The sequence below is a fragment of the Sinocyclocheilus anshuiensis genome, unplaced genomic scaffold (genome assembly GCF_001515605.1).
Source record: "Sinocyclocheilus anshuiensis isolate Anshui unplaced genomic scaffold, SAMN03320099.WGS_v1.1 scaffold64, whole genome shotgun sequence".
Lineage (NCBI taxonomy): Eukaryota > Metazoa > Chordata > Actinopteri > Cypriniformes > Cyprinidae > Sinocyclocheilus > Sinocyclocheilus anshuiensis.
Window position 1 is genome coordinate 959,844 of NW_015557063.1, and position 25,388 is coordinate 985,231.

At 36.8% G+C, this 25,388-nt stretch overlaps 2 protein-coding genes and 1 pseudogene across 2 annotated transcripts; 2 read left to right on the top strand and 1 right to left on the bottom strand.

The window, feature by feature from the left end:
* Positions 1 to 705: 705 nt before the first annotated feature.
* Positions 706 to 12,014, top strand: LOC107676550 (calcium-binding protein 2-like). Its single transcript, XM_016471128.1, has 7 exons — positions 706 to 879; positions 2,895 to 3,137; positions 10,826 to 10,856; positions 10,937 to 11,068; positions 11,299 to 11,408; positions 11,489 to 11,636; positions 11,760 to 12,014. Exons 1-7 carry the CDS (start codon positions 796 to 798, stop codon positions 11,783 to 11,785), a joined length of 774 nt encoding a protein of 257 aa, XP_016326614.1. The 5' UTR covers positions 706 to 795; the 3' UTR covers positions 11,786 to 12,014.
* A 5,035-nt stretch (positions 12,015 to 17,049) lies between these two features.
* Positions 17,050 to 19,826, bottom strand: LOC107676536 (beta-crystallin B1-like). The gene is made up of 6 exons (XM_016471104.1): positions 19,724 to 19,826; positions 19,267 to 19,364; positions 19,060 to 19,178; positions 18,848 to 18,980; positions 18,628 to 18,770; positions 17,050 to 17,721 (listed from the first exon to the last, which is right to left on the bottom strand). The coding sequence occupies exons 2-6, from the start codon at positions 19,357 to 19,359 to the stop codon at positions 17,550 to 17,552; spliced, it is 660 nt and encodes a 219-aa protein (XP_016326590.1). The 5' UTR covers positions 19,360 to 19,364; positions 19,724 to 19,826; the 3' UTR covers positions 17,050 to 17,549.
* A 1,215-nt stretch (positions 19,827 to 21,041) lies between these two features.
* LOC107676537 (beta-crystallin A1-like) lies at positions 21,042 to 23,920 on the top strand (annotated as a pseudogene).
* Positions 23,921 to 25,388: the final 1,468 nt, after the last annotated feature.

Here is a 25,388-nt window from a genome sequence, read left to right on the forward strand (position 1 = left end):
GACACTTCCTGTGTCCTCATAAACTAAATGGCTTAAAAATACAGTGTTTTTGAAATTTGAAATATTTAGGGGATAGAAAATACAGTTTGTATATTATAAAAACCATTTGGCCTATGGAGAGTCCCCGTAAACCACATATACAAGCATATGTGTGTGTTTGTGCGTGTGTGTGAGAGAGAGATTTCATATAAATCCTTTGTTGCGTTTTTTTTTACTGCTAATACAGAAACCCCTTATCTTACCAGTCCAATGCACTTTAGAATACAGTCTGCAACTCAGACAGAAAAGGGCAAATGAAAGATAAGGAGAGAGGTATCGGATGGATAGAATGTCACCTCCTGAATGTTAGAAGGCCAAAAAGCAGACATGGTATCCTTCAGTCTTTCTTTGCCCTCCTGGATAAAACACACCTGGGCAGAGAGAACGATGACATTCCGTGGACTTGTACAGAGGAGCAGATGCTAGAGTCTGACAGAGAGAGAAAGGCATCAGTATAGACTGAAAGATGTGGAAAAACAGAAAGAGTTTTACATTGATTTCTTCTGGTTTTTAAAGAACAATTACTACATTTGCCAGGTCTTTCTAATTCAGCTTGAGTTACTGAAAACATTTCTGAAAAATTCACAGGAGAGTAACAATTGTAATTGCATGGAAGAAACTCAGATAGGCCCATACTGGTAGGGGTAAAACAGGTGTTGTCTTACTGTGTGTGTGAGAGAGAGAGAGAGAGAGAGAGAGAGAGAGAGAGAGAGAAAAGAGAGGAAGAGAAAGAGAGAGCGTGCCATTGTTGCAGGGATGTTCATGATTATTCGAGAAGGATCAGCAGGAGGGGCAGGTACCGGCGGCATGAGCGCTTCACCGGAGAGAACAGCCAAACAGGTAGAGTCGTGCATGCATGTACTTCTATGTGCGTTTTATAGACATTTGTCTTTAAAATATTACGTTCTGAATATAATCTGCTTAAAAGGCAAAGTGAGTCATTTTTGTAATATTTTCCTTTATCCCATCTTAATATGCACAGACAACAATACCTAAACCATTGGTGGATTGATTTCCATGAAAAGTGTAAACTCTGACACGATCAGAGCATTGCCCTGTTTTGTTTGAGCACTCTGACGAGTCTGGCACAATCAATGACATAAATCTGGGGGTGGGGCCATCTGTTTGTCCAACCAATAGAAGACAAAGGAATTGTAAACCTTTTTGAAAGGCCTAAACCTTTTTTGAAAACAATCAGTATTTTTGCAGTTCTATTTAGTGCAGATTTAGACTGAAATTATACTTAACGGTTAAGATAAAAGTTTAATATGTAATTTTACTGGATTAGTAAAATTATGTGTTGTGAAGCATGCGTTACAGTACGAAACAATACAGTCAAATTTGATTGGCTGAAGGGCCGGTCACACTACACTTTTCATTCCATCGACTTCCATTCATACTCATGCAAATGTAGAAGAGAGAAAGCAAAAGCTCATGCGAATTTCGCTGCATTCTAAAGTTCACGTTTGATCACGCGAAAACGTGACCAATAGAAGATTGGTGTGGCCTCTTAGATGAATTAAAAGAATGCAAACTTTAATCCTGCAGGATTGGTGGGTTGCAGTAAAGTAAAGTAGATAACATATTTTTACATTTTGGATGCATTAGCCTATGTAGAATCCTGTTAAAAAAATAAATAAATAAAAGACACCAGAGAGCTTAATGTCATTATTAGGACCGTTGCAGTGTCCGTAGAAATTAGGCTCGTTTGAGATGAGCAAAATCTGCCCAGAACCGATCACCGGTGATCACCGCAAGATGCATGCCGGTTAGAAATGTGTCCGAGGGAAGTCTGCCTTGCTTTGATGTCACGCCGACAAAAATCTCTCGCGACAGCGAGTCTGCCGGGCAGTCGAGCGCAGTTGATCTCCCCCAGCAGCACTGATCAAAAGCCCGATGGGAAACGACTCGCTGTCGCAGACGACACAGATTAATGTTCACCGGTTCAAACAACCTTGATGTTGTGTTCTCCAATAAAATGTTTAATTTTTTTATCTGATATCATGTGATTATGTTTAAATTATGCATGAATATTCCCAAACACTATGACAGTGCGATCTCTGTGTGAGATATGTGATTGTTCTCATATTTCTAAAAAATTCTAAAATACATGTTTGTATTAAAGTAAAAATGGGTGATAAATATGTCTTTCGAATTGAATAAATAGCAAGTACTATGAGTGTCTTGTTCATCATATTTGTTTTCATATAAAAGCAACAAAACTGAAAATATATAATGTTCATTAGCAGCACAGCGCATGAGTGTGAATAACGTGATTTCCGCCTTGATCTCGTCACTCTAAAAAATGCTGGGTTAAATACAACCCAGTGCTGGGTAAAAAATGGACAAACCCAGCAATTGGGTTGTTTTGACCCAGCGGTTGGGTTACTACCCAGAAGGTTGGGTTAAACATTTAACCCAACCGCTGGGTCAAAACAACCCAATTGCTGGGTTTGTCAATTTTTTACCACTTTGAGAGGTCAGATCTGTCCGTCTTGACTGCGCTTATTTCACTCCTCCCCTCACCGCAGCCGCCTACTCTCGCCTAAATTTCAGGCGAGGCTAGCCGCATCTTAAATGAGCCTAGTGATTCTGTTTTTTTATTGTTTTTTTCTGACATGTTGGTGTTATATCTTTCATTCACTCCTCCCCTCACCGCAGCCGCCTACTCTCGCCTAAATTTCAGGCGAGGCTAGCCGCATCTCAAATGACTCTAATCAAACCTTATGTGTCCTTCACTCCCATTACGCAGATTATAATTGCAATTATGTTATAATTAGCTATGTAAATGTCCCCGGTTGCTGATTAATCATCAGCTTGGTTTAGGATGTCTGACCTCCTGTGTCTTCTGACAGGTCCAGGCCGCAATCAAGAAGAAGGTGGAGAAACAGAGGAAGCAAGTTGAAATGGGTGTGGTGGAGGTATTTAACAGTAATTCAAGACCTAAAATGGGACAGAGAAAGAATCAGCCCCTCCATCCACCCAGCAGAAGTGGAGATGGTGAGGAGGAAGATGAGGAGGAGCCTGTTGAGACTGGGGAACAGAAGGAGAAGGAGGAACTCGACCTCAGACCTATCGTGGATTCTGTTTTTGGCCAAGTAAGAGAACACAATTCATATCACAAACACATACTGCCATTTCATGCCCTTCTACCTATATAGCAGTGTAGCGAATCAGCTCATGGGGAAATATGAATAATTAATCATAACTAGTTATAATTATTTATACATATTTAGATCCGCTGTAGATATTTACTTGACCTCTCAGGGTCGATTTGTTAAATCAAATGAAAAATTGTGTTTCTGATTGGTCCAGACGCTACAGCAGTCTCACTGTGATCCAAAACTAACTTAGTTTTTCACATTCTTTGTTGTGTTATTACAACCAAAACTGCTTATAGCCTATTCGTAATAGAACTAGAGTGGCTATACATCAAATTACTGAAGGCCCTAGCAGGTCTATGCTGATGGGCATTCCTTGTCCCTGCTCTGTTAGGTAACATTGTTGGTACATGATACGGATGGTGCCTTGTTGAGCTCCGCCAACTCATTTCTTTTCTATTGTAAGTGACACTCACTGTGAGAGTAACTGTTACACTGTTACAGCTTGAAAACCTTGAAGCTCAGTGTCAGACCCTACATTTATTTTGATTCAATGGTAACATATCCGTCATGATATATGACTAGCTGTATATTTCACCTGTATGGTACCCTTGGATGAATCTAATTGGTAATGCAATGAAAATTTTTTTTCAAAAACATAGTATCATGTTGTGTAGTTTAACTCAAAATTTGAAGTCAATTTTAAGTCAAAATATTATTTAAAATAATTTCACTGGAGCAAAGTCAGGCTGATTAAGTCACCGTGTTATTTAGTGTTATTCATATATAATTATAGTCTTATTAATATTTTGAAGATTTTTTTTCTTCTTAGTTTTTATTTAATTTTACTTTCATTTTTAATAATTTTGTGATTTGGTTTAGTCAGTTTTATTAGTTTTTATCAAGCATTACTAATTCAGGTTTAGTTGTTTTAGTTTTTAGTTTAAAGTTAAACTTAGTTTTAGTTATACTTTCTTCAGTTAGTTACAGCATTTCTAACTTTTGTTTACATGTTTTGCTTATTAAATTTTATTTCATATTTTATTTTTAGTTTTAGATAATGATAATAACTATAATTCAGTTTACTATTCAGTCATATTTTTAATTGAACCCAGTTAATTTAGATGAAGTACATACCACATGAAGTACATTTTTTTGGTTGCCTCGAAAATTCTTCTTTTCGAATATATGACGTTAATATTCTGGGAAGGTACTTGTGTCCCAGAGCGACTTAACTTCATTAGCAGATAGGTGGTTAGGTGCAGTGGTGTAGTCCTAAAGAAAAAAGTGGTTTACTATTACCCAGCAATATTACCCCATTCTTGAACTGCACCTTCACTTCCATTTTCCGTTTCTTCATTTCCCCCAATATCTCTGTCCATCCCTTGTGTATATGTGTGTGTTTTTCTTGTACCTGTCACTTCTTCACCAGCAGGTCTACCGTTATGAACAGAACTGTGTCCATCTAGTTGCAAAACAACCACCTCATTTTAATTTGTTTGCACAGAATGTTATTTATCTTAAAATGACTTAAATACCCAAGATGTAACAAACCTATTTTTCATACAAATATATATATAAAAAAATTGTGTTTAAGTGCCTATTTATAAAAATTAGTGCAATACCTTAATTGAAAAATCCTAATAGCCTACTGAACACACTATTGAATTGACTCATATTTTTGTTTTGCTGTCTGCTCTCCCTCCTTACCTAAACTATAAATCCATGCGAATATCTGTCTGCTAAATGTATTAATGTAACTTTACAGTATGATGTCCTTTAGCATATAGTATTCTGACATGATAATAATGGGGTGCTCCTGATAGTCTAACAGTTGCTAGCAGTTTAATACTCAGCTAAGTTAGCAGACAACACTATAGTGACTAAGGGATTATATTTGGGGATCCGTGGCATTAATTGTTGGACAGCGTGTTCTCTCTCTAACACACAAAGACTTTATCAATAAAATAGTTGGGAAAGCCGGTCATATGCGAGTAATTCACATTCACGCGCTCTCTTCTGCTCTCTCTCTCCCTTCAGTAACTGCATACGGCTCATTCCTCTGTTAGATCTATATTTTATGTAACGGAGGCTCGGGTCGGGGTGTTAGTAAAAATATTCGAAAGTAATTGTTTCACGTCGTGGCCGCACTATCATATTGGGCTTCCTTTTTCGATAGGCTACTAACGAGAGAATGTCCACTCAAATCCGTGCACTCACTACCATATTTCCTTACGGCGTGTATCCACTGTTGCAGCATGAGAACTGCGCTCAGTGCTGCTCAAAACACCAAGCGCGAGCGACAATGAGCGGCGTTGAATGACAGAAGTGATATTGCACCAATTACAAAGAATCACGAATTTCACACAGCAGTATGGGACACCATTAAAGGGGAAGCTACATGACAGTAGATTACGGACTTGCGAAGCAACAAAACAAGTGGGTATACCGAGGGTATACGCGAATATTGATCCTTAGAAGTCGTAATACGCAAACATCCCGGGGAAAAAAAGTAAGCATACGGCGTATACTTGCGTAAGGCCCCGACTACACCACTGGTTAGGTGACTGTCAGGCATGAGATGACAGGTTAAGGAGCTGTCCTAACAAGCACATCTGTCCCCTTGTGGTTCACCCGCTCATGACCTGGTCTTAGCCTTGTGGTGTTGCATTCCCACACTAGGATAACCTTGCATCCAGTGCTAATCACTTGATATTGAGCTTGAATCACCAGCGGCTTGCATCCAGTGCTTATCACTTGATATTGAGCTTGATCACCAACAGTGAGCACACTAGAAACCCAATCTTGCCCACTTACCTTTCTGGAAGAGGGATCATTGCTTGTATTGTCATAATTATTTAATTGGCTTGGAGACATAGATAGCTACACACTAATTTAGGATAATGCATTCACTGAGTCATTGCATAAGCTGTGTATTAACAACTTTTCTTGCTTATACTCACATGAAGTTAAAAATACAAATAAAAATAATAAATTATTATAGGTTACATTTGTATTTATAATTTACATCTGCACAGTAATTATCTTTAGAGCATTCACTGAAACTCTATCCATTAGTTTATGTCCTTTGAGAATGAGTATTGTTAGATAAAAGAGTTAACACATAGTTTAGGTTGACTAGTCTGACATCTGATTATCTTTAAGTCAATAAATAAAAGTTACTCTCCACCTAAATGGGAGGGTAAGCAAAAGACAGTGTTTTATTTAAAAATCAATTTAATAATAAATTAAGTCCCCACTACACATATGGCAGTCTTCAAAAACAAGGCTCTCAAACTACGGAGAGGTTGATAGCTAGGTTTTATTTTCCATCTCTGGCCAGTTGATTTATGGCAACAAATTAAGGTGTTTTTTTATCACAATGAATTTTAATAGATTCTATATAGCTATTAACACAGCTTTAAAGATAGTAGTTTAGGAAAGGGACTTTAAAACGATTTGATGCCAAGGACCCCCAAATAAGATGATTGTGAGGCATCCACTTTCTAAAACATAAAGGCATATTTAGATTTTCATGTACATGTCAAGACCTATTTATGATGTGTGAGGAAAAAAACTTTATTGTTTGCAAAATTACATAAATATTTTAAATATTAAAAACATGTTTTAGTATTTTATATAATATAAATCAAATATTTTGCAGACTGGCAGGACCTCCTAGTGGCCACTACTTTAAGATCCTCATTCTAAAACAAACCAAACTGTCCTGATGTGTCTCTCTGTCACTACACACACAGAACGCTATATGATTGCTAGTGAACACTCCAGTCCCACAATGCTCTGCTGCTCATAGAGTGACCTCGTCTGACTTGATTCTAATCTGTTGGCCCAAAAATGCCGACTTAAACAGATTCCTCCTCATACAAACCCCACTTCCGTCATGATGGTTATTATTATACACTATATTATACAATAAAAAGTAGCATTCATCTATTTGCTGATCTTTTTTGAAAACAACAAACCATAATGTTGGCACAGAAAAACATTTTAATACTCGAACAAGTATGTGTGTGTGGATTAGAGTAGATTATAGTTCTGACAGGCTGGTAACACAGGGCAATGTCACTGGGTTTTACTAAAATATGAGTGCGGATTAAAGAGTGGTTCTCTGTTCATCTTCCCAAAGGTGTGTTCTGATTAGTCCGGGATTATCACACGCGCACACACACAACTTTAACCTCAGTGATGAAAAGACATAATCAGTTTCTTTTTTTTAACCTTCTGTATTCTTCATTTCTCTTTCTCTGTCATCTTCTTCATAGTAATGCTACAAGCTAAGAACTCTTTCTTAGTGGTCTACCTATAATGGTTGTAATATCTGAGAACACTAATAAAAATGCTGCAATTTTTATCGAAAATTATATTCAGAGCACAACAATTTGAGTAAATTGAGTAAACATGAATTTCAGAATGTCTTAGTGTTTGGTTTGTCTTTGTTTTGCTTTAATAATGGACTCCACAGGTTTGGCTAAAGCCTGATGATCATGTTCTCCAGCATGATTTTGAGATGATCATCTTGTGCTGCAACGTAAGAACACAAAGGGAGTCTGCATGAGCAGTCACAAATGTTATTTGATGAGTGACCTAGTAATAGTACACAATTGTTTACTTCAGTATTTTCACTACTATTTTTTCTTTATTTTGTATAATGTTTCTTTGTTTAAAAATGTTAAAAGTCTTGAAACTTTGTTTTTACTTTTTAAATAATTTATTCTTTTTTAAATCATTTTAATATTTGATTTGTTATTAAATTTTGAAAACCAGATTTAAAATGTGGTGTCACGTCAAATAATTTAATGATATTTTAATGTTGAGCAATACAGTGTGAATTAAATGCACACTTATTTCGCACAATATGTACTTCAAACTCTCTGAAAAATAAAAATATTAGTCATTGAAAAATATTAGCAAAATGGATAAATATCGCAGATTAATCGACCACTGCTCTTTCTTGCACTTATTATTTGCTTCTCCTCGAATCTCCTTGTTCTCTTTTTCTCCCTCTCTGTACATCATCCTATGGCTCTCCGACTTTAATCTGAAATAGAGGGGGGGGGGGTTAAAAAAGCTTCTAATTTTCTCATCTAATTCTCACCCTCCCTTACGTCCCCCTCCTACTCTGCATCCCTCTCTTTCAGCTTGCAAATTAAATCATTTGCATGGGACTGCCATCTGTGAGGAAAGTGAGTGGATAGGGAAGAGAGGGAGAGACGTGGAGCTTGATTAAGCGAGATATGAAGATGACAAGAATAGGTAAAAGTATGCTTGTTTTATGAAACATAATGTTATTTGTATTTTGCTTTTGCTTTGTCGGATAGTTATAAGAGAAGGGTCTGAGATGAGAAAGAATGCAAAGGTTTATAGTTACATTTGTTGGGTTGGTTTTCGAAACTAAACAATGTGGACTTTTAAGTAGCTTAATATGGAAGCAGGTGAGTGTTGTATTGTCAGTCCACTCGATAAATTAATTATATAAAAAGGGCAGAAGAGGAGAGGTGGGAATCTTCACTGAGGACTAAGGCATGGGAAACTGCACCAAACCATCCCTGAAAAACAAAATAAAAAAGGTAAGAGAAACATATTTAAAGGTCAGGGCCTATATACCGGGGGACTGTGTTTTTGTGTTAATTGTAATATTGAAATGAGTGGGAGAGGAATCATACTTTAAAACTTAATAACTCTTAGATATATTGTAAAGATAGTAATCAGTATTTCAGTAAAATTATAATACTTCAGTAGTTTAAGGACGTATCAAACAAATTGACTAAACTGTGCTTAATTAGATTATGTCTCAAGTAAAATATGGCCCCACCCTAGGGGTGTGGCTGAGGGTAAAGGGGCTGGGCCAGTGGTGCCAGGGCCCCGCCCACCCGGAGAAGCAGATGGAGAAAATGAAGTAACTTCTGAGTTTAAGGGGCCTCTGAATGCACTAGTCCAAAACTGCACCATGCTGCATAACATCGTTGGACCAGCATGCATCTTCCTAAGACAGGGCTTCGCAAAGTCACAGCTCGTATGTACAATGAAAAACTGAAAACACAGTGTTTCAGCATCTACATTCTCCCCTTGCATTCATCCAGAAGATCATCTGAGCTATTTCAGCAGTTATCTCATCATCGTTGTCAATCATCCACATTTCACTCCCTCCTCTAGTGTGATGTAAAAGATCATGCGGACAGTTGAAAGAAATGTAATTCTTTATGCAACCTTAAAGTGGTAAAAAAAAAAGCTGATTGTTTGATTTGTTTGGCCGCCATAAAAACTACGCTACCACTCAAACAGTACGTGGGAACAGTACGATTTTATCTCTTATACTCACCAAGGCCACAAATATTTGATCAAAAATACAGTAAACAGTTAAATTGTAATTTATTAGTTAAATGTGAAATTTTCAGCAGAAATTATTCCATTCTTCAGTGTCACATTATCTTTCTTAATATATACTTTTTTTTCAGGATTATATATATATATATATATATATATATATATACACACACACACACACACACACACACACATATACAAGTACGATTTTATCTCTTATACTCACCAAGGCCACAAATATTTGATCAAAAATACAGTAAACAGTTAAATTGTAATTTATTAGTTAAATGTGAAATTTTCAGCAGAAATTATTCCATTCTTCAGTGTCACATTATCTTTCTTAATATATACTTTTTTTTCAGGATTATATATATATATATATATATATATATACACACACACACACACACACACACACACACACACACACACACACACACACACACACACACACACACACACACACACACACACACACACACACACACACACACACACACACACACACACACACACACACACACACACACACACACACACACACACACACACACACACACACACACACACACACACACACACACATATACATACATAAATAAAATAGTTGCTTCTGGTCCTCAAATCTGAGTGGCTCCTTCATTTTTACGTAAACATATCTGTTATGCTGAATGAATGACAATGGAATATTATTTCACTCATATTTTGACATTTTATTCACACAAAAAAAATCTATCTATATGAATTAAAAATTAAGCAGCACAATTTTTTCAACACTGATATTCTATGTAATATGTATAAATAAATATATAATTTATCCATAAAAAACATCTCTTGTTGAGATGAATGACACATTTTAACAATGCTTTGTATTAAAAAGACATGTGAGGATACTTGGTTAACTAACGGATTTAGCACTGGATTTCTGGCATATGTAATGCACCGGTTTATACGAATGCGTGTGTGTGTACTATATGGTATTGGGTATTATACACAAAGCTGTAAATGGAAAAGAGAATCATGTGGGATTTTCTCATATGGCACTCCGTTTAACCTCATCCTCTCTCTGGACAATGTGTTGTGTCTTTCTCTGGGTCCTCCTCAAGTTAAACCCCCAAATCTACTTATCTTTTTGCTGCTGTCAGGCAACTTTCACTTATAATCTAGTGACTACCCATTTCACTACATTACCAGTCCTCAAACAACTTTCTCATTTCCACATCCCCACCCAAGTGTTTTGTTTGAGTCTATTTGATGATTCAGAGAGATAATGTCAAACAGAGACATGTCTTCAAATGCATCAGTGTTTAACATCTTTCTTATCCGTCTTAATTTAACAGGACAGGGAACTGCGGCCAGAAGAGATAGAAGGTATTCACAGAAACCACACATAAGAGTGAGAAAACATCCTGTTCATGCATTTCATCACCTCTATCCTTGTGTTCATGCAGAACTAAGAGAAGCCTTTAAAGAGTTTGATAGGAACAAAGGCTACATCAACTGCAGGGACCTGGGAGAATGCATGCGGACGATGGGATACATGCCAACAGAGATGGAACTCATTGAACTGAGTCAACAAATAGGTGAGTTAAATCATCCCTCAGAGAGCATTTATGATCTGTGTGCCTTCATGCAAACATTATCGTACTGTATTATAGTTTAAATGTCTGAGACCATGTTAAAAAATGGGATTTTTAACATTTTTAATTTTGAAAAAGAAAAAAAATATATATATAATAATAAATATTAAACATTTGTATTAAATTAAAGAAAAAAATATATATTTGAAGACATATATTCCTGTATTTTTTAGGTGGGGGTAAAATTGACTTTGAGGACTTTGTGGAGCTCATGGGCCCCAAAATGCTGGCAGAGACAGCAGACATGATTGGAGTCAAGGAGCTGAGAGATGCCTTTAAAGAGGTAAACACACTCACTTACACATGTACCACTGTGCTGACTGCAGCTGTCAGTGGCCTTAACGGCAATTTACTGCTGTGCAGTTTGACTCCAATGGAGATGGGCAAATCAGCATCACAGAACTGAGAGAAGCCATGAAGAAGCTAATGGGGGAGCAGCTGAATTCCGGGGATATTGACGATATAATTCGTGATGCTGACCTCAATGGGGACGGACTTGTTGATTTTGAAGGTAAAGGAATGATGGACAAATAATGACAACTAATACTTGCTTTTCTTAACATTTTTAGTTTACCTAACTGAATATTCTTTTCTGTTTTCTTTTTGTTTTGTTCTTCCTCACTCAATTTTCCAGAGTTTGTGAGGATGATGTCACGCTGATGGAAGCCACACAGAGAGACTTTATTTTCATCATGAGACTCTAAGAGGGACACATGGTGCAGCAATCTGAATTTTTCAACATGCCTCAAGAGATACAATTTGTAAAAATGATGTTTCATTTTATTTATTAAATAAGCATTATTATGCAAAAGAGCAATGTCTCAGTTCAATAGAGTAATGTTGTAAATGTACTGTTTAACTGGTAGGCCTATTTTCAAAGATGTATTTGTCTGATTACGAGTGTATTGAATTTGTAGTGTGCTTTTAAAAAATAAAATAAAATCATTTGATTACAGTGGTTTGTTAATTACCTGTTTATGCCTCTTCTTCTTAAAAATGGCAATTTATACCCATTAAATCAATTAATTTTTTTTTCTTTCGGTATGCAAAGTCTTTCAGAAATGGTAATGTGACAGTTTACGTCACTGGTATCGTCTGACTGAAGGGTTGTTGAGTTGTACTGACAAACTTCAGCTTTCTTTTGTTTGGGCACACTTACCGGCCCCTTGGACGTTTGACGGTCTGACTTGTAGAAACAAGTGGTAATGTGAGGCTTCCTGCTTGCGTTACTTGTATCATCTGACTGAACTCGGACAGAACGGTAGGCTAGATGACAGAAGTGCACTTCTTTTCAGTGCATTTAAAAGACATTTAATCAGACACGTCATTTTGTACGGTGACGCATTGCTGCCGCACACATATTTTTTCCCCACTCAGTTATGTAGTAATAACGACATATTTTCTCGTTAAAACGACATATTTTCTCGTAATAACGAGATGTTTTCTCGTTAAAACGACATCTTTTCTCGTAATAACGAGATGTTTTCTCGTTAAAACGACATCTTTTCTCGTAATAACGAGATGTTTTCTCGTTAAAACGACATCTTTTCTCGTAATAACGAGATGTTTTCTCGTTAAAACGACATTTTTTTATCATAATAACGACATGTCATAAAAACTATGTTTTCCCATTATAAATATATGGTAGGCCTACATTATGTGAGCGAGCTAAGCTACTGTCCGCGCTGCTGTCGCCACAGTCTGACATAAACGAGGATCTGCACGCTGCTGAAATTATTGAAATACACTGTTTTAAATGTATTTTAATGTAATGGGTTTAATTGTAGCGGCATGTTTATTAGGATTAATCTCCAATCTGTCTACAATATAGTGCTATCCAATAACTGCACTGACCCATGACTCGTTTAGGCTATGATCAGATCAAAACAGGGCTTAATATTTCTTTATTTGAATGACTTAAGTTTGATTTAACAACAAATCGAAATACGAAAAAAAAGAAATTAAGAGATTTTCTAATAGGCTAATAATAATAATAATAATAATAATTATTATTATTATTATTATTATTATTTCGTTCTGTTTGGCAAACGAAAATGAGATTTTTTTGTATTTTTTGTTCGTGGGTTAAAAAATGAGCTTGCTATTTGTGCGTGGGCGGCCCTAAAAACGCCACGTTTCTCTCAGCCTGTCTTTACTGCATATCCCATCACACAGAATAAGAGTTCATCTCATGTACCGCTCTGCAAATTAGTCACAATAACGTTTCTTCAAGCTGTCTGGCTGTTGTATAGCTATATTTCTTGCAAATATACATCTCATATGAAGCACAACACTGCTCTTCTCGGTTCGGCGGCGCCGGCGCGATCCCTTGGGCTACACGATAACAGAGGAAAGAAATGTCTGCTTTATTTTCTATACTTCCACAATAACAACAAAACGTTACAAATTGCTTTTGTAAAATAACAGGGAGCGCTTTCTGGCGCACCTTGTTATGTCTAAAGGTCTACTTAAATAAAACAATCGAAAACAAATTTGTGTTTATTTAATTCGTGTAGCCTAAATCCAACAAGAGGTTCTGTACAGTCTTTCCCGTCTGAGCTCATGTGTATTTTGTGCTCACACCCAGGCGCAGCGCTGCCTATTCCTTCAGTATAAAGCAAAGCCTGGGCTGCGTTTCTCGATAACGACTGATCTTAGCGCTTAAGAGCGTTTTCTACGAGTCATTTTACGATCGTTTGTTATTGTTTCACGTGCATTTCCCAAAAATGCACTTAACGCAATCGCACGTAGCCGTGCTTTAAGTGCTACTTAGGAGTCGCCTGGGCTGCGTTTCTCGATAACGACTGATCTTAGCGCTTAAGAGCGTTTTCTACGAGTCATTTTACGATCGTTCGTTATTGTTTCACGTGCATTTCCCAAAATATGCACTTAACGCAATCGCGCGTAGCCGTGCTTCAAGTGCTACTTATGAGTCGCTATCCGTTTGTCAAGTGCTGAAATATCACCTTATAGAATGGCTCGTAATTGTAGTACTCGCGCGTTTATTGAAATGTTAACCTAATCTACGTTCCAGACAACTCGGATATAATAACTATTATTATATTATATTATATTATATTATATTATATTATATTATATTATATTATATTATACTAATAAAGTGTATATTATACACTTTATATTATAATCACATTGCGCCTGAATAAAGTTAAAGGTGTAATCTGCCGATTGTCCTGCAGGTGACCGCATAAATCTGTCTTCTTACGATGCACTTAGGGCTTTACCATTACTCTAGAGCACCCGTAGATCTGGGCTGCGTTTCCCAAAAGCTTCGTAAGCTTGAAAAAACGATCGTACGACTTTACGATTACTCCAGAGCACTCGCAGATCTACGATGATTTTCACGTGCTACTTAAGTTGCGATGCTTTTGGGAAACAGACCGTAATATTAAGATCAGTCGTGCGATCGTTTTTACGAACTTCTTAGGTTTACGAAGCTTTTGGGAAACGCAGCCCAGACAGTTCGAAGAAACGTTATTGTGACTAATTTGCAGAGTGGTACATAAGATGAACTCTTATTCTGTATGATGGGATAGGCAGTAAAGACAGGCTGAGAGAAAAAGTGGCGTTTATAGGGCCACCCACGCACAAATAGGGCTATATTATTATTATTATTATTATGTTATTATTATTGTTGTTGTTATCATTATTATTATTATTATTAGCCTATTATAAAATCTCTTAATTTCTTTTTTTCGTATTTCGATTTGTTGTTAAATCAAACTTAAGTCATTCAAATAAAGAAATATTAAGCACTGTTTTGATCTGATCATAGCCTAAACGAGTCATGGGTCAGTGCAGTTATTGGATAGCACTGTATTGTAGACAGATTGGAGATTAATCCTAATAAACATGCCGCTACAATTAAACCCATTACATTAAAATACATTTAAAACAGTGTATTTCAATAATTTCAGCAGCGTGCAGATCCTCGTTTATGTCAGACTGTGGCGACAGCAGCGCGGACAGTCGCTATAATAACGGGAAAACGTCGTTATTACGAGAAAAGATGTCGTTTTAACAAACATCTCGTTATTACGAGAAAAGATGTCGTTTTAACGAGAAAAGATGTCGTTTTAACGAGAAAACATCTCGTTATTACGAGAAAAGATGTCGTTTTAACGAGAAAAGATGTCGTTATTACGACATAACTGAGTGGGGAAAAAAATATGTGTGCGGCAGCAATGCGTCACCGTAATTTTGCACCGTTTGGACCACCGCTTCAGTTTTTACCAGTGCACTTAACGCTATGGTGGAGGTGGGCTCATATATTTACGTAATACAAGAATGTATGACGTGTAGGGGATGTAGGCTAAGTACGTATACGGACGAATGTTTTTTTTTTTTTTTTTTTTTTACATCAAAAGTGTTACTGCTGTTTTATTCGCCTATATTTATGTAAACGAATGATCTAAAATAGATAACTTTTTATATATATATATATATATACAGTATATACATGGATCTTTTGAGATCTGGTACAAATTATGACATACAAAAACACATAGGCTCTAGGCTCATATGTATTAATCATTAAAAGATCGCGATCTCGAGTTATACACACGCAATCGTATTGCTATGACTTTGATTCCACTACATATATTAAACATTTGAAATAATAAACCTGCTTTCTACTGTTCCAGAGAGAGCAGCGCTCATCGTGTAAGCTTTGTGTTTGAAACAGCTTCACAAACAGTCTACACAGTAGGTTACATTTCTGTGTTGCAAACATTAAATACTAATAACGAAAGTATTGGGATAAAAGTTTATAGTCCGGATCTAGCTGATGTTGCGGCAGCCGCGTTCAAAATGAGAAACTGACCTTTGGAACTCATGTTACGCTTCAAATAAAGATTGTTGGCCTATATGTTACATTATGCCAGTAGGTAGCGACCAGTGACTGTTAAAATAGCTACATTTGATGTCTAATTCATTCAATCAAGAGATTCGTTCAAAAACGATCGAATCAAGTTCATTCATTTATTTCAAATATATATTTTTTTTTTTTTACATATTTTTATTTTTAATAGGCTCATTTATAACATTTTAGACTAATTTATAACATTAAATAAAACATTTTGTAAGAAACCTAAGTGAATTAGCCTATATATTATTTTGTTTTTGTCTAATGTTTTTGTTTTCAGAATCGTGGGAGAACCGTGATCTCTATTCTAAAAATAACTTATCCAGAGTCATACCTTAATAAATAATATCTGGCATCTAACTAATAGCCTACTATTACTGTTTCTAATAGCCTATTCAAATGTAGACTAATGTACAATCTTACAGACTTTGTGTAGTACAACAACTAGGATTTGGTACATTTATAATGCATTATAATGCCGTTTCTCATCCAGTGTGCAAAGTTCTGCAAAAAACCACCCCCACCACCCCGAGCCCCCCTTCTTTTGGTACGTTCCGCGATCCATGTGTATATATATATATTTGTTATATATAGGCCTAGATGAGTGACGTAAGCTCATCACGCGGGTTTCCAGTCAGTGCAAAAAGATTAATGCATGGAAATACCGCCATCTTCTGGCTGGGTCTTAAAAAAAAGAATGTTCAGCTCACATGTTGTTCATGAAAACAAAAATTTAAATGCTTTATTTTCCCTAAATCTAATTCAGTATATATATCAGTTAGATGCAGTGATGAACGGGGTCCACTAAACATCCAAAATGGCTGCTAGATGATGTAAACTTATTTCACGTGAGTTATATTAAAATAATGTTACTTAATTCAAATGCCAAAAATGAGGATGTAAGCCTACAACATGTAAACTGACATGTTTCACAAATGCACCTTTTCCCCCTTCCTATTACTGCAAGTTTCATCACAAGTCTCATGATTTTTATTGACAGCCATGATGACAGATTCACAAAGACAAAAGTTTGGTATCAAGCTTTTAGCATTTTATTCAAAAGTGACCAGGATTCTGTACAGCAGGCAAAGGGAGATTTCTAGGGAACAGGAGCTTTCCTCTCCTCATCCCTTTATCTCTCCCTCTCTCTTTCCATCCTCCTGGGGAAAGGGGGATTCGAGTTGGGGAAAGAACAGATGACAAAAAATTGAAATAAATTATGGAAGGAAAAAAAGAAGCCATGCAGGAGAGAAAGAGAGGAGAGGAACTAGGGAGGAAGAGGGAAGTGTTTTTATTGGTGTCTCCATCCCACACAGAGACACTCACAGGCCTGGGAGAATCACAGCCCCGCTGGGCTTTAACAGCTTGACAGACACAGACTGCAATGTGAGCCAGGGTGTCTGTCACCCCGAAAACATCTGCCCCTTCATAACGGCAACACAGGGCAGATGCAGCCTCTCAGATGTCTCTCCTCCTCTCCTTCCTCTTGTGCCCCTCTCCCTCTGCTCCACCTCTCCTCTTCCTCTCCTGGTCTGGCCCTCACTTGCTGGCCATGGTGTAGCAGCCATGTGGGTGCCACTGCATGTCACGGATACGCCTCACAGACTGAAACTGAGGGCAACGGGCACCATACTCGTTAAAGTGTCTGTATTCACCCTTCTCCAGCAGGTACTGGCTGCCACGGTATCCGGGGAACTGATAGCCCACCCAGCTGCAGAAAACAAAGAGGTTAGTTTGTGCTCCCTTGATACTGTACTATGCATAAACTCAATTATAAATTTAAACCAGGGTTATTAAACTAAAAACATAAAAAACATTTTTGTAAATAAAATATTTTTAATTATTTTATTTCAGCTAGTTTCCAAGGCAAAACTTATCTTTTTCATTTAGTGTATTGAAATAAAATTAATAAAAACTATATAGACTTAAAAAAAAAAAAAACTTTTTAAAATGACAAAACACAACAAATTTACTAAAACTTTAACTAAAATTAAAATGAAAATGGAGACTATAAATATAAACTAAAACCATGAAAAAAACATTTTGGAAAAAAATAAAATAAAATACTTTTTTAAAAACCTTTTTTAGTTAGCGCACCCTTGATAATACACTATGTAAACTCATTTATATATTTAAATCAGGGTTATTATAGTACACTAAAATCATTAAAATAAGATTTTCATAAATAAATAAAATATTTTTACAATATAATTATATTATTTCAGCTAGTTGCCAAGACAACATTACTCTTTTTCGTTAGTAACCTGATGTACTAAAATAACTACAGATGAAATAAAAATGAATAAAAACTATATAGACATAAAAAACTAATTAAAATGACTAAAACTTTAAAACTTTCAAAACTAAAATAAAAATAAAAAGGAAAATATACTATAAATATAAAAACAAATAAAAATATTCATAAGCATCTTGTTGTGCAAGATATGTTAATGTTTTATATCTATCTATATTATCTCTTCTAAGCATTTCTTCTAGTTTACAGTTTAATAAGTTCTTGACAGCCACGTTTGTCAGTACTGACAGGCTTTTGGGATCACCACAAGCGCACAGAAGTTTGACCAAGTGAAACCTTGGGCTAAAGATACTTTGCACTTACGTTCCACAGCTGACCATGATGCTGCCAACTCTGTCGGTGAATCCGTAAGAGAACAGACTAGGAACGTCATCATCCATGATCTCCATCTTGCGGCCCTTGTACTCGCCCACCTCATACAGGCAGATCTTGTACTTCTCAGGGTCCTGCAGGAGAAAACACGATGAATGCGTTGTGAAAGCATTCAAATAATGGGCCTAAAGTTGTGAGAGCATTTACACACCATTCTGACGGGTCTGAAGGAAAGCAGGTAGTCGTTCTTCTGGCAGTTGCTCCAAGAATCCCAACGAGGATACTCACTCTTCTCCAGGATGTACATCTCACCGCAGAAGTTCATCTGCTCAAAGCCCACAAAACCGCAGAGAGCACATGAAGAGGTGAGTGATATCTGTTATTCTTTCTAAATCATACGTGTTTAATATAGATGCAGCTTACGGGCCACACTCCACACGTAGTGAGCGAACTCTGTCCATGCCCATTTCACAAACATTCATGCACTCAGCGTTAATCTCAATCATGCGTCCCTGGAAGTTCTCCTGGTCGAACACATACATCCAATAGAAAGAGAGAAACCTATTATTAGCATTTTAAATCGATGTCCAAGCAGACATTCACATGTGTATGTTTATCTGAAAGCTTTACCCTGTAGGACATCATGCCCATCTCAGACTTCTTGCTCTGGGCTGCCTTGCCGTCGGTCTGGGAGGCAGTCTTTTTTTCTCCACTGGAAGACATGGCACCTGGGGTAAAATTAATAATAGAGAATTAAAAGAAGGAATATTCATATAACTGTAATATGGCTCAGAAATGAGAGATAAAACTGAGATTGAGAGAAATGAATAAAGAAATGGCAGGGCTGACCACTATAAAATATTTGATGCTGGAAGAGAGGGATGAAGTGTTTTAGGAGATAAAAAAGACAAAAAACATATGTTTGGAATGGATGTAAGGGGTCTTTGGGGAAAACAAAGTGGTAGGGACAAAGGGAAGTGTGTTGGTGTTGATGATGGTGATGCAAATCAAAACTTCTTGCCTCTTATACTCTCCAAGCTGTTAGGTTAAAGCTGAATGTGTATGTGTGAGTGGATATTCTGCTTACCTGTGTTCAGTGAGTGTGTGTGTCCGTACCCAGGGTTCACTCTGAGAGTGTTTGCGTCTGACTGTGCTCTCAGCTCTTATACCCTGGCGCTGAGTCTGTGAGGATTACACTGAAACAATCAAACATGCCGTGTTCAGCATACTTCACAGAAAAGAAGCCCCTCATCATCAGCACAGAGTGAGAAAAAAAGTATATGTGAGAGGCAGAAAGGAAAATAATTCAGCAACCGAGTTCCAACTTCAAACATATCACCACACAAGCTTGGACATTCAAGCCTAATAAATAAACAATATGGGGGACAAAAATCTATTTTTAGAGAGACTGGAATTGAAGCAGCACCTAGCAGCCCTTTTTTATACCACTTTACCAATGATTTAACAGTGGTTTACACAATTTTTATATTATCAGTACATTTTGGGCTAAGTATGTATCATATATGTAGCACTGGGGAGACAAACAAACAAACAATAAATAAATAAAATAAAAGGATTTAATTATTAAAATTAAAATATACTTTATAAATTTGTGTTATCCTGGAAACATACACCAAAAAATATGGTTGTTCTACAAATCATTATATAAATAGAGTAAATAATTATTATAACAACATGCAGAAATCTAAAATAAATAAATACAATATAAATGTATAAAAACATTGTGCAACACAAAACATTAGTGAACAATCATCTGTTCATTTAACACGAATGAACATTTTCCCCTTAGGGTCAGTTATGGATTCGGTCATGTTGATAAAGTAAAGTAAGACTTTCCTTCACATTACTGCACATTCAAGGCAAGGGATGATTTTTAAAGAATTCAAACTAATTGTAACGTTGAGTTGGGTTCAGCTGATATGTATTTATTTATATATTGATCCAACCATTGATGTCCCAGTGAAAATCAGAAGTGGTCAGTATGGGTTTATTTAATCACACATTGTAGCTACTTTTTATATTTGGTCTCCCCAGTCTTGGATGTCATACCCTTGCAGCAAAAACGGTAAATTGCATTAAAAAATGTAACTTTTCTCACTGCGCCCATAGCAGCTCAGATACTTCATTTCAAACCCACACTCAGCTGGAGCAAATTCACTCAGCTAATCCCAGTATTTTGCGCGCATTGTGAGCAGGAGTGCTGACCTGCGCGAACATACTGGGACCAAACCCTTTGTGTGCCCTGCTTTCACCCAAAACACTGCACTGCACTTGCCAGTGAATGGGCTCACAACACCCATGTGGCACTTCTATAGTATGTGCTGAGCTGGCGACCCTGTGGTCTGTCCCGCGAGCCCATCAGAACGCACTTCAGCGCACCGCGCGCACAATAGCGGCCGGTATAAAACCGAAGCGCCAGGTTCTCTCAAAGCTCCACGCGAAACCGGCGTTAAGGCGCGTGCCACACTCGAGCTCAGTGACTAAAACGGTAAGATCCCATTACATCTCACGGAGCTCATGGCACAATTATACATTTATTATGGCCTACTTTACAAACATCATTTTATGGCCACATTATGCGAATGGCGAAATTGTACTACATTTTATTACTACATAGCTACTTTTTTAATAAAGTAACGAATTCATCTAATATATCGATTATTGTTTGTTTTAAGTAACTTTTTCAAATCTTTAATAATGATAAAGAACAGTTGACCTTTATTACCTTGTTTTGTTTTGTTCATTACTAACATATAAGTGTTATTTATTTGACTTCATTTCACAATTTGCAACTAATATAATTGATATTTATTATGGTCTGTTTTTTATGTGTGTTTTTTTTTTTAGATAAAAAGATGTATAGGTTCACTCGATCCGCCATGATGCAGCCCATGATCAACTATGGCATGGGAATGGCCACTTTCTTCAAGGTTAAATGCCATTAAAAACACACACACACACATATATAAATGTTATTATACTAATGCAATAGATTAATAGAATATGGTATCACCTTAATCTGGCATACAAACTCAATTTTCATTTAAGTAATTTGTTTGAGGAACTTTTGCATGTATATTATAGGAAAACACACACACACAAAAAAAGAAAATCACACAAGACACTTTACCTGTGTGCTTTTGCTTTTCTAGGTGACTGTATTTGAGCAGGAACACTTCGAGGGAAAATGTCAGGAGTTCACCTCAGAATGCTGCAACATCCAGGAGTGTGGCTTCGACAACATCCGTTCTATTCGCGTTGAGAGTGGCGCGTGAGTTACGGAATGTGTGCTTCCATACATATGTTCTAGGGAGCTTTCAACCAGTAATGTTTGCCCTTGTTTGACTGGATGTTCTCTCTCTCAATAGCTGGGTGGGTTATGAGCACCACGACTTCCAGGGATAGCAGTTCATCCCGGAGAGAGGAGAGTATCCTCACTGGGATGCCTACAGTGGAAACCTGTCCTACCACGTGGAGAGACTCATGTCTTTTAGACCTGTCTACTGTGCTGTGAGTTATTCATTCCATTTCGTATACTAGAAATCGTAAAGGTATACAGTATTTTGTGCTGGCTAATATGTAATATTTATTCAACAAGTGAAAGTCTCCATAACAGGATTTAATGAAATAAAGCAAGTTGCATTGGAGTGGTCATGGGATCTCAACATAGCAGCCCTAATAGGTCAACAGTTGAGATTGGCTATATAGTTTATATCATAGATACAGTATGTATAGGTAGATGCCACATTTGACATGTCGATGTGTCTGCCATCTCACAATAAAAATCAATGAGTTTTGTCAGTCAATGAGATACCACAACAGCAGCCTCTGGTTGTAAAAACGGAAATTTAAATTCCTGAAGAATTTGCATAAACTTTCACAGGTAAGAATGTGGTGGTTTGTGTTGTTAATATGTATTAACTCAGTATTACAGCTTTTTAAACTATAGCTTTTATTTTTAAAGTCATATTAGCGAACAGTTACGTCTTGTATTGTGTTAGTTTAGCAAAATCATCTGCTGAGGTCTATTGCAGATATAGATATTCATACATGTGTATAAGTAGGGTTGTAGACATACAGGCAACTTGCTCTCGATTGTTCACAGACTGGATGTGACCATTCCAATATGGCGGATGGCTTACATGTAGCAGCCCATAAAAATAGCCGCTAATACGGCAGCTACCTAAAAAATATATATGGTATATATTGCTTTATGCAAGCATACTGTATGTATTCAGGTAACGTTGGATATACTTAATGGATATACTGGTGAATATTTTGTATATGTGTTTTATATGTCTGTTAATATGTCTATTTAGCTTTATTTTTATTTCAGTTCTAGTATTAGTAATTTTGGTACTTTAACTTAAACATATTTTATTTCAGTTAGTTGCAGAGGCAACATTTCAAAGTTTTTTTTAATTTCAGATTTAATTTAATTAACGGAAACATTTTTCAATAGTTTTAGTTAACAACAACAGCACTGATATAATCACTTGAATATGTGGATATTTGGGGTTAATCTCTCTCTCGCTCTCCCCTCAGTCTCACCAGAGCAGTCGCATGACCATCTTCGAGAGGGAGAACTTCCTGGGCCGCAATGTGGAGCTGTGTGATGACTACCCTTCTCTGCAGGCCATGGGATGGTGTGGTCCTGAAGTGGGCTCCATGCATGTGCAGTGTGGCGCGTGAGTCTCTTCTCTGTATTTTAATTATCTCCTTTTGGCACAGAAGTACCTAGCCCTCATTTCTCCATCTATGTGTGTAGTTTTGTGTGTTACGAGTTCCCAGGATACAGGGGAAGGCAGTACATCATGGAGTGTGAGAGGCACAGCGGAGACTTTCAGCACTGGAGAAACTGGGGTTCCCACAGCCAGACCCCTCAGATCCAGTCCATCCGCAGAATCCAGCACTAAGAGCTCAGACTCACCGGGGGAGACTACACTGATCACCCTGCCGCCCGACAAACACACTTTACACATACACGCACTCACACTGTTTTTCCTAATGAGTGTCTTTTTATTGCTAGGAACACACACATCTCCACGGCACACATACCATCATATTTTACATGAGGGTGCCAAATCACATTTCTGACTATGACTAATGTCAAGTGCTAAATAACACCCTCCCGAGGTGCTCAACACAACCAATGCAAACCAAAGCTAAGTTAGGCCATATCCCCGGAGGGGGACTGGCTGAGAGCGCAGAACAAAAACATCACAGACAAATAAATGCTTAATAAATAAACTTCAGTGACTCAGTTCTGTGCCGTTATTGTGTGTGAGGATGTGGGATACACAGAGTACGTTCGTTTCATTAGAACCAGTCCATAATCCAGTTCATTAAAATAATGACATTTAATGACTAGTTTAAGAAATATATTACACATTAATTGTTTTTTTTACTTAAATTCATAATAAATCACTGCTGATACTTCTAATTAAAGCAAATCTGATGAGTTTCTTATATGTTCATATTGAAATTTTTGCACTTTTTGTGTGGTTATTGTTATAGGACAGTCAGTGAAAATAGAGAAGCTGTGAATCTTTGTTGATTAAAAGTCAGCTTTACAGAAAATCATTGTTAATATTTTTAATATCGTAATATCTTCATTCCTTATCTGCATTTAGAAGATTAGAGCTGGGCGATAATAACGTTTATATTTTCCATTAATACATCCAATCAAGCAGTTCAGATTTGCTATATAGTATATATTCCTTTATGCAGGCACATGCACAGGTAGGGCTCAACCTGTGCAGAGCGCATGCCCTTTTTGCCCTTACACTCCGAAGTGCCCTTTTTTTGGTGATGGTGTTTTTTTTTTCCTTCAATAAATCAATGATATTGGTCACCCTTTACATCTGTCTGTCTGCTTTACAAATATTTAGCTAATGAAGGGTATTAAAAAGAGCTTGTGACTAAATCTTGTCAGACTGTCAGTAAACCTCATAACTCCACCCCCTCTATCTGTACTGAATGAACTGAAGTTCCACAGCAGCTGAACTAGGTCTGCAAGGGTAAATAAAGATCTTGTTGTTTGAATAAGTACAGCGTTTTCTTTACGCAAGAAACACTATGTCTATAAAGGCTCATAATTTATGTATTTGAAACTGAGCGCCGCGCCCATATAGCTACAACAAACACCTGGTGATGAAAACGTAACGCCGCCGTTTTAATGACGGACAAAATGCACATTTGCACACATTCACTGGTCAAAAACCCCGTAACTGCATTTGAGTTTGACACAAAGCGACCGAGTGATCCTCGTCACCTAGGTAAAATATATTTCTAAGAAATGTATGATTGCTGATACACTTAATTTATTAACATATAATCACCAAAAAAAACTTTACAGAATCAAATCACTGTGAAATCTTTATAGTTTATCATGCATGATGTAATACATTATATATATTACATAGCTAAACAAATATTTTTATTCAAACGTAATTTTATTGAACTTTATGTGTGCAAAGCAGAGAAAAATTGAATTGTGTATATACTGTATATATATATATATATATATATATATATATCTCTCTTCAAAATATTGGATAAGAAAAAATTAGTAGTACAAAAATAAAACAACGCCAATATTACAAAATATAACATTAAAAACTGTATAAATCACTCGTTTTTCTAAAGAAACATTGTCCAACAGCGACACTAACAGGTAAAGTTACATCGGGAGTCTGAGTCTCTCTCGCCTCCCCTGAGCCCATTGAGTT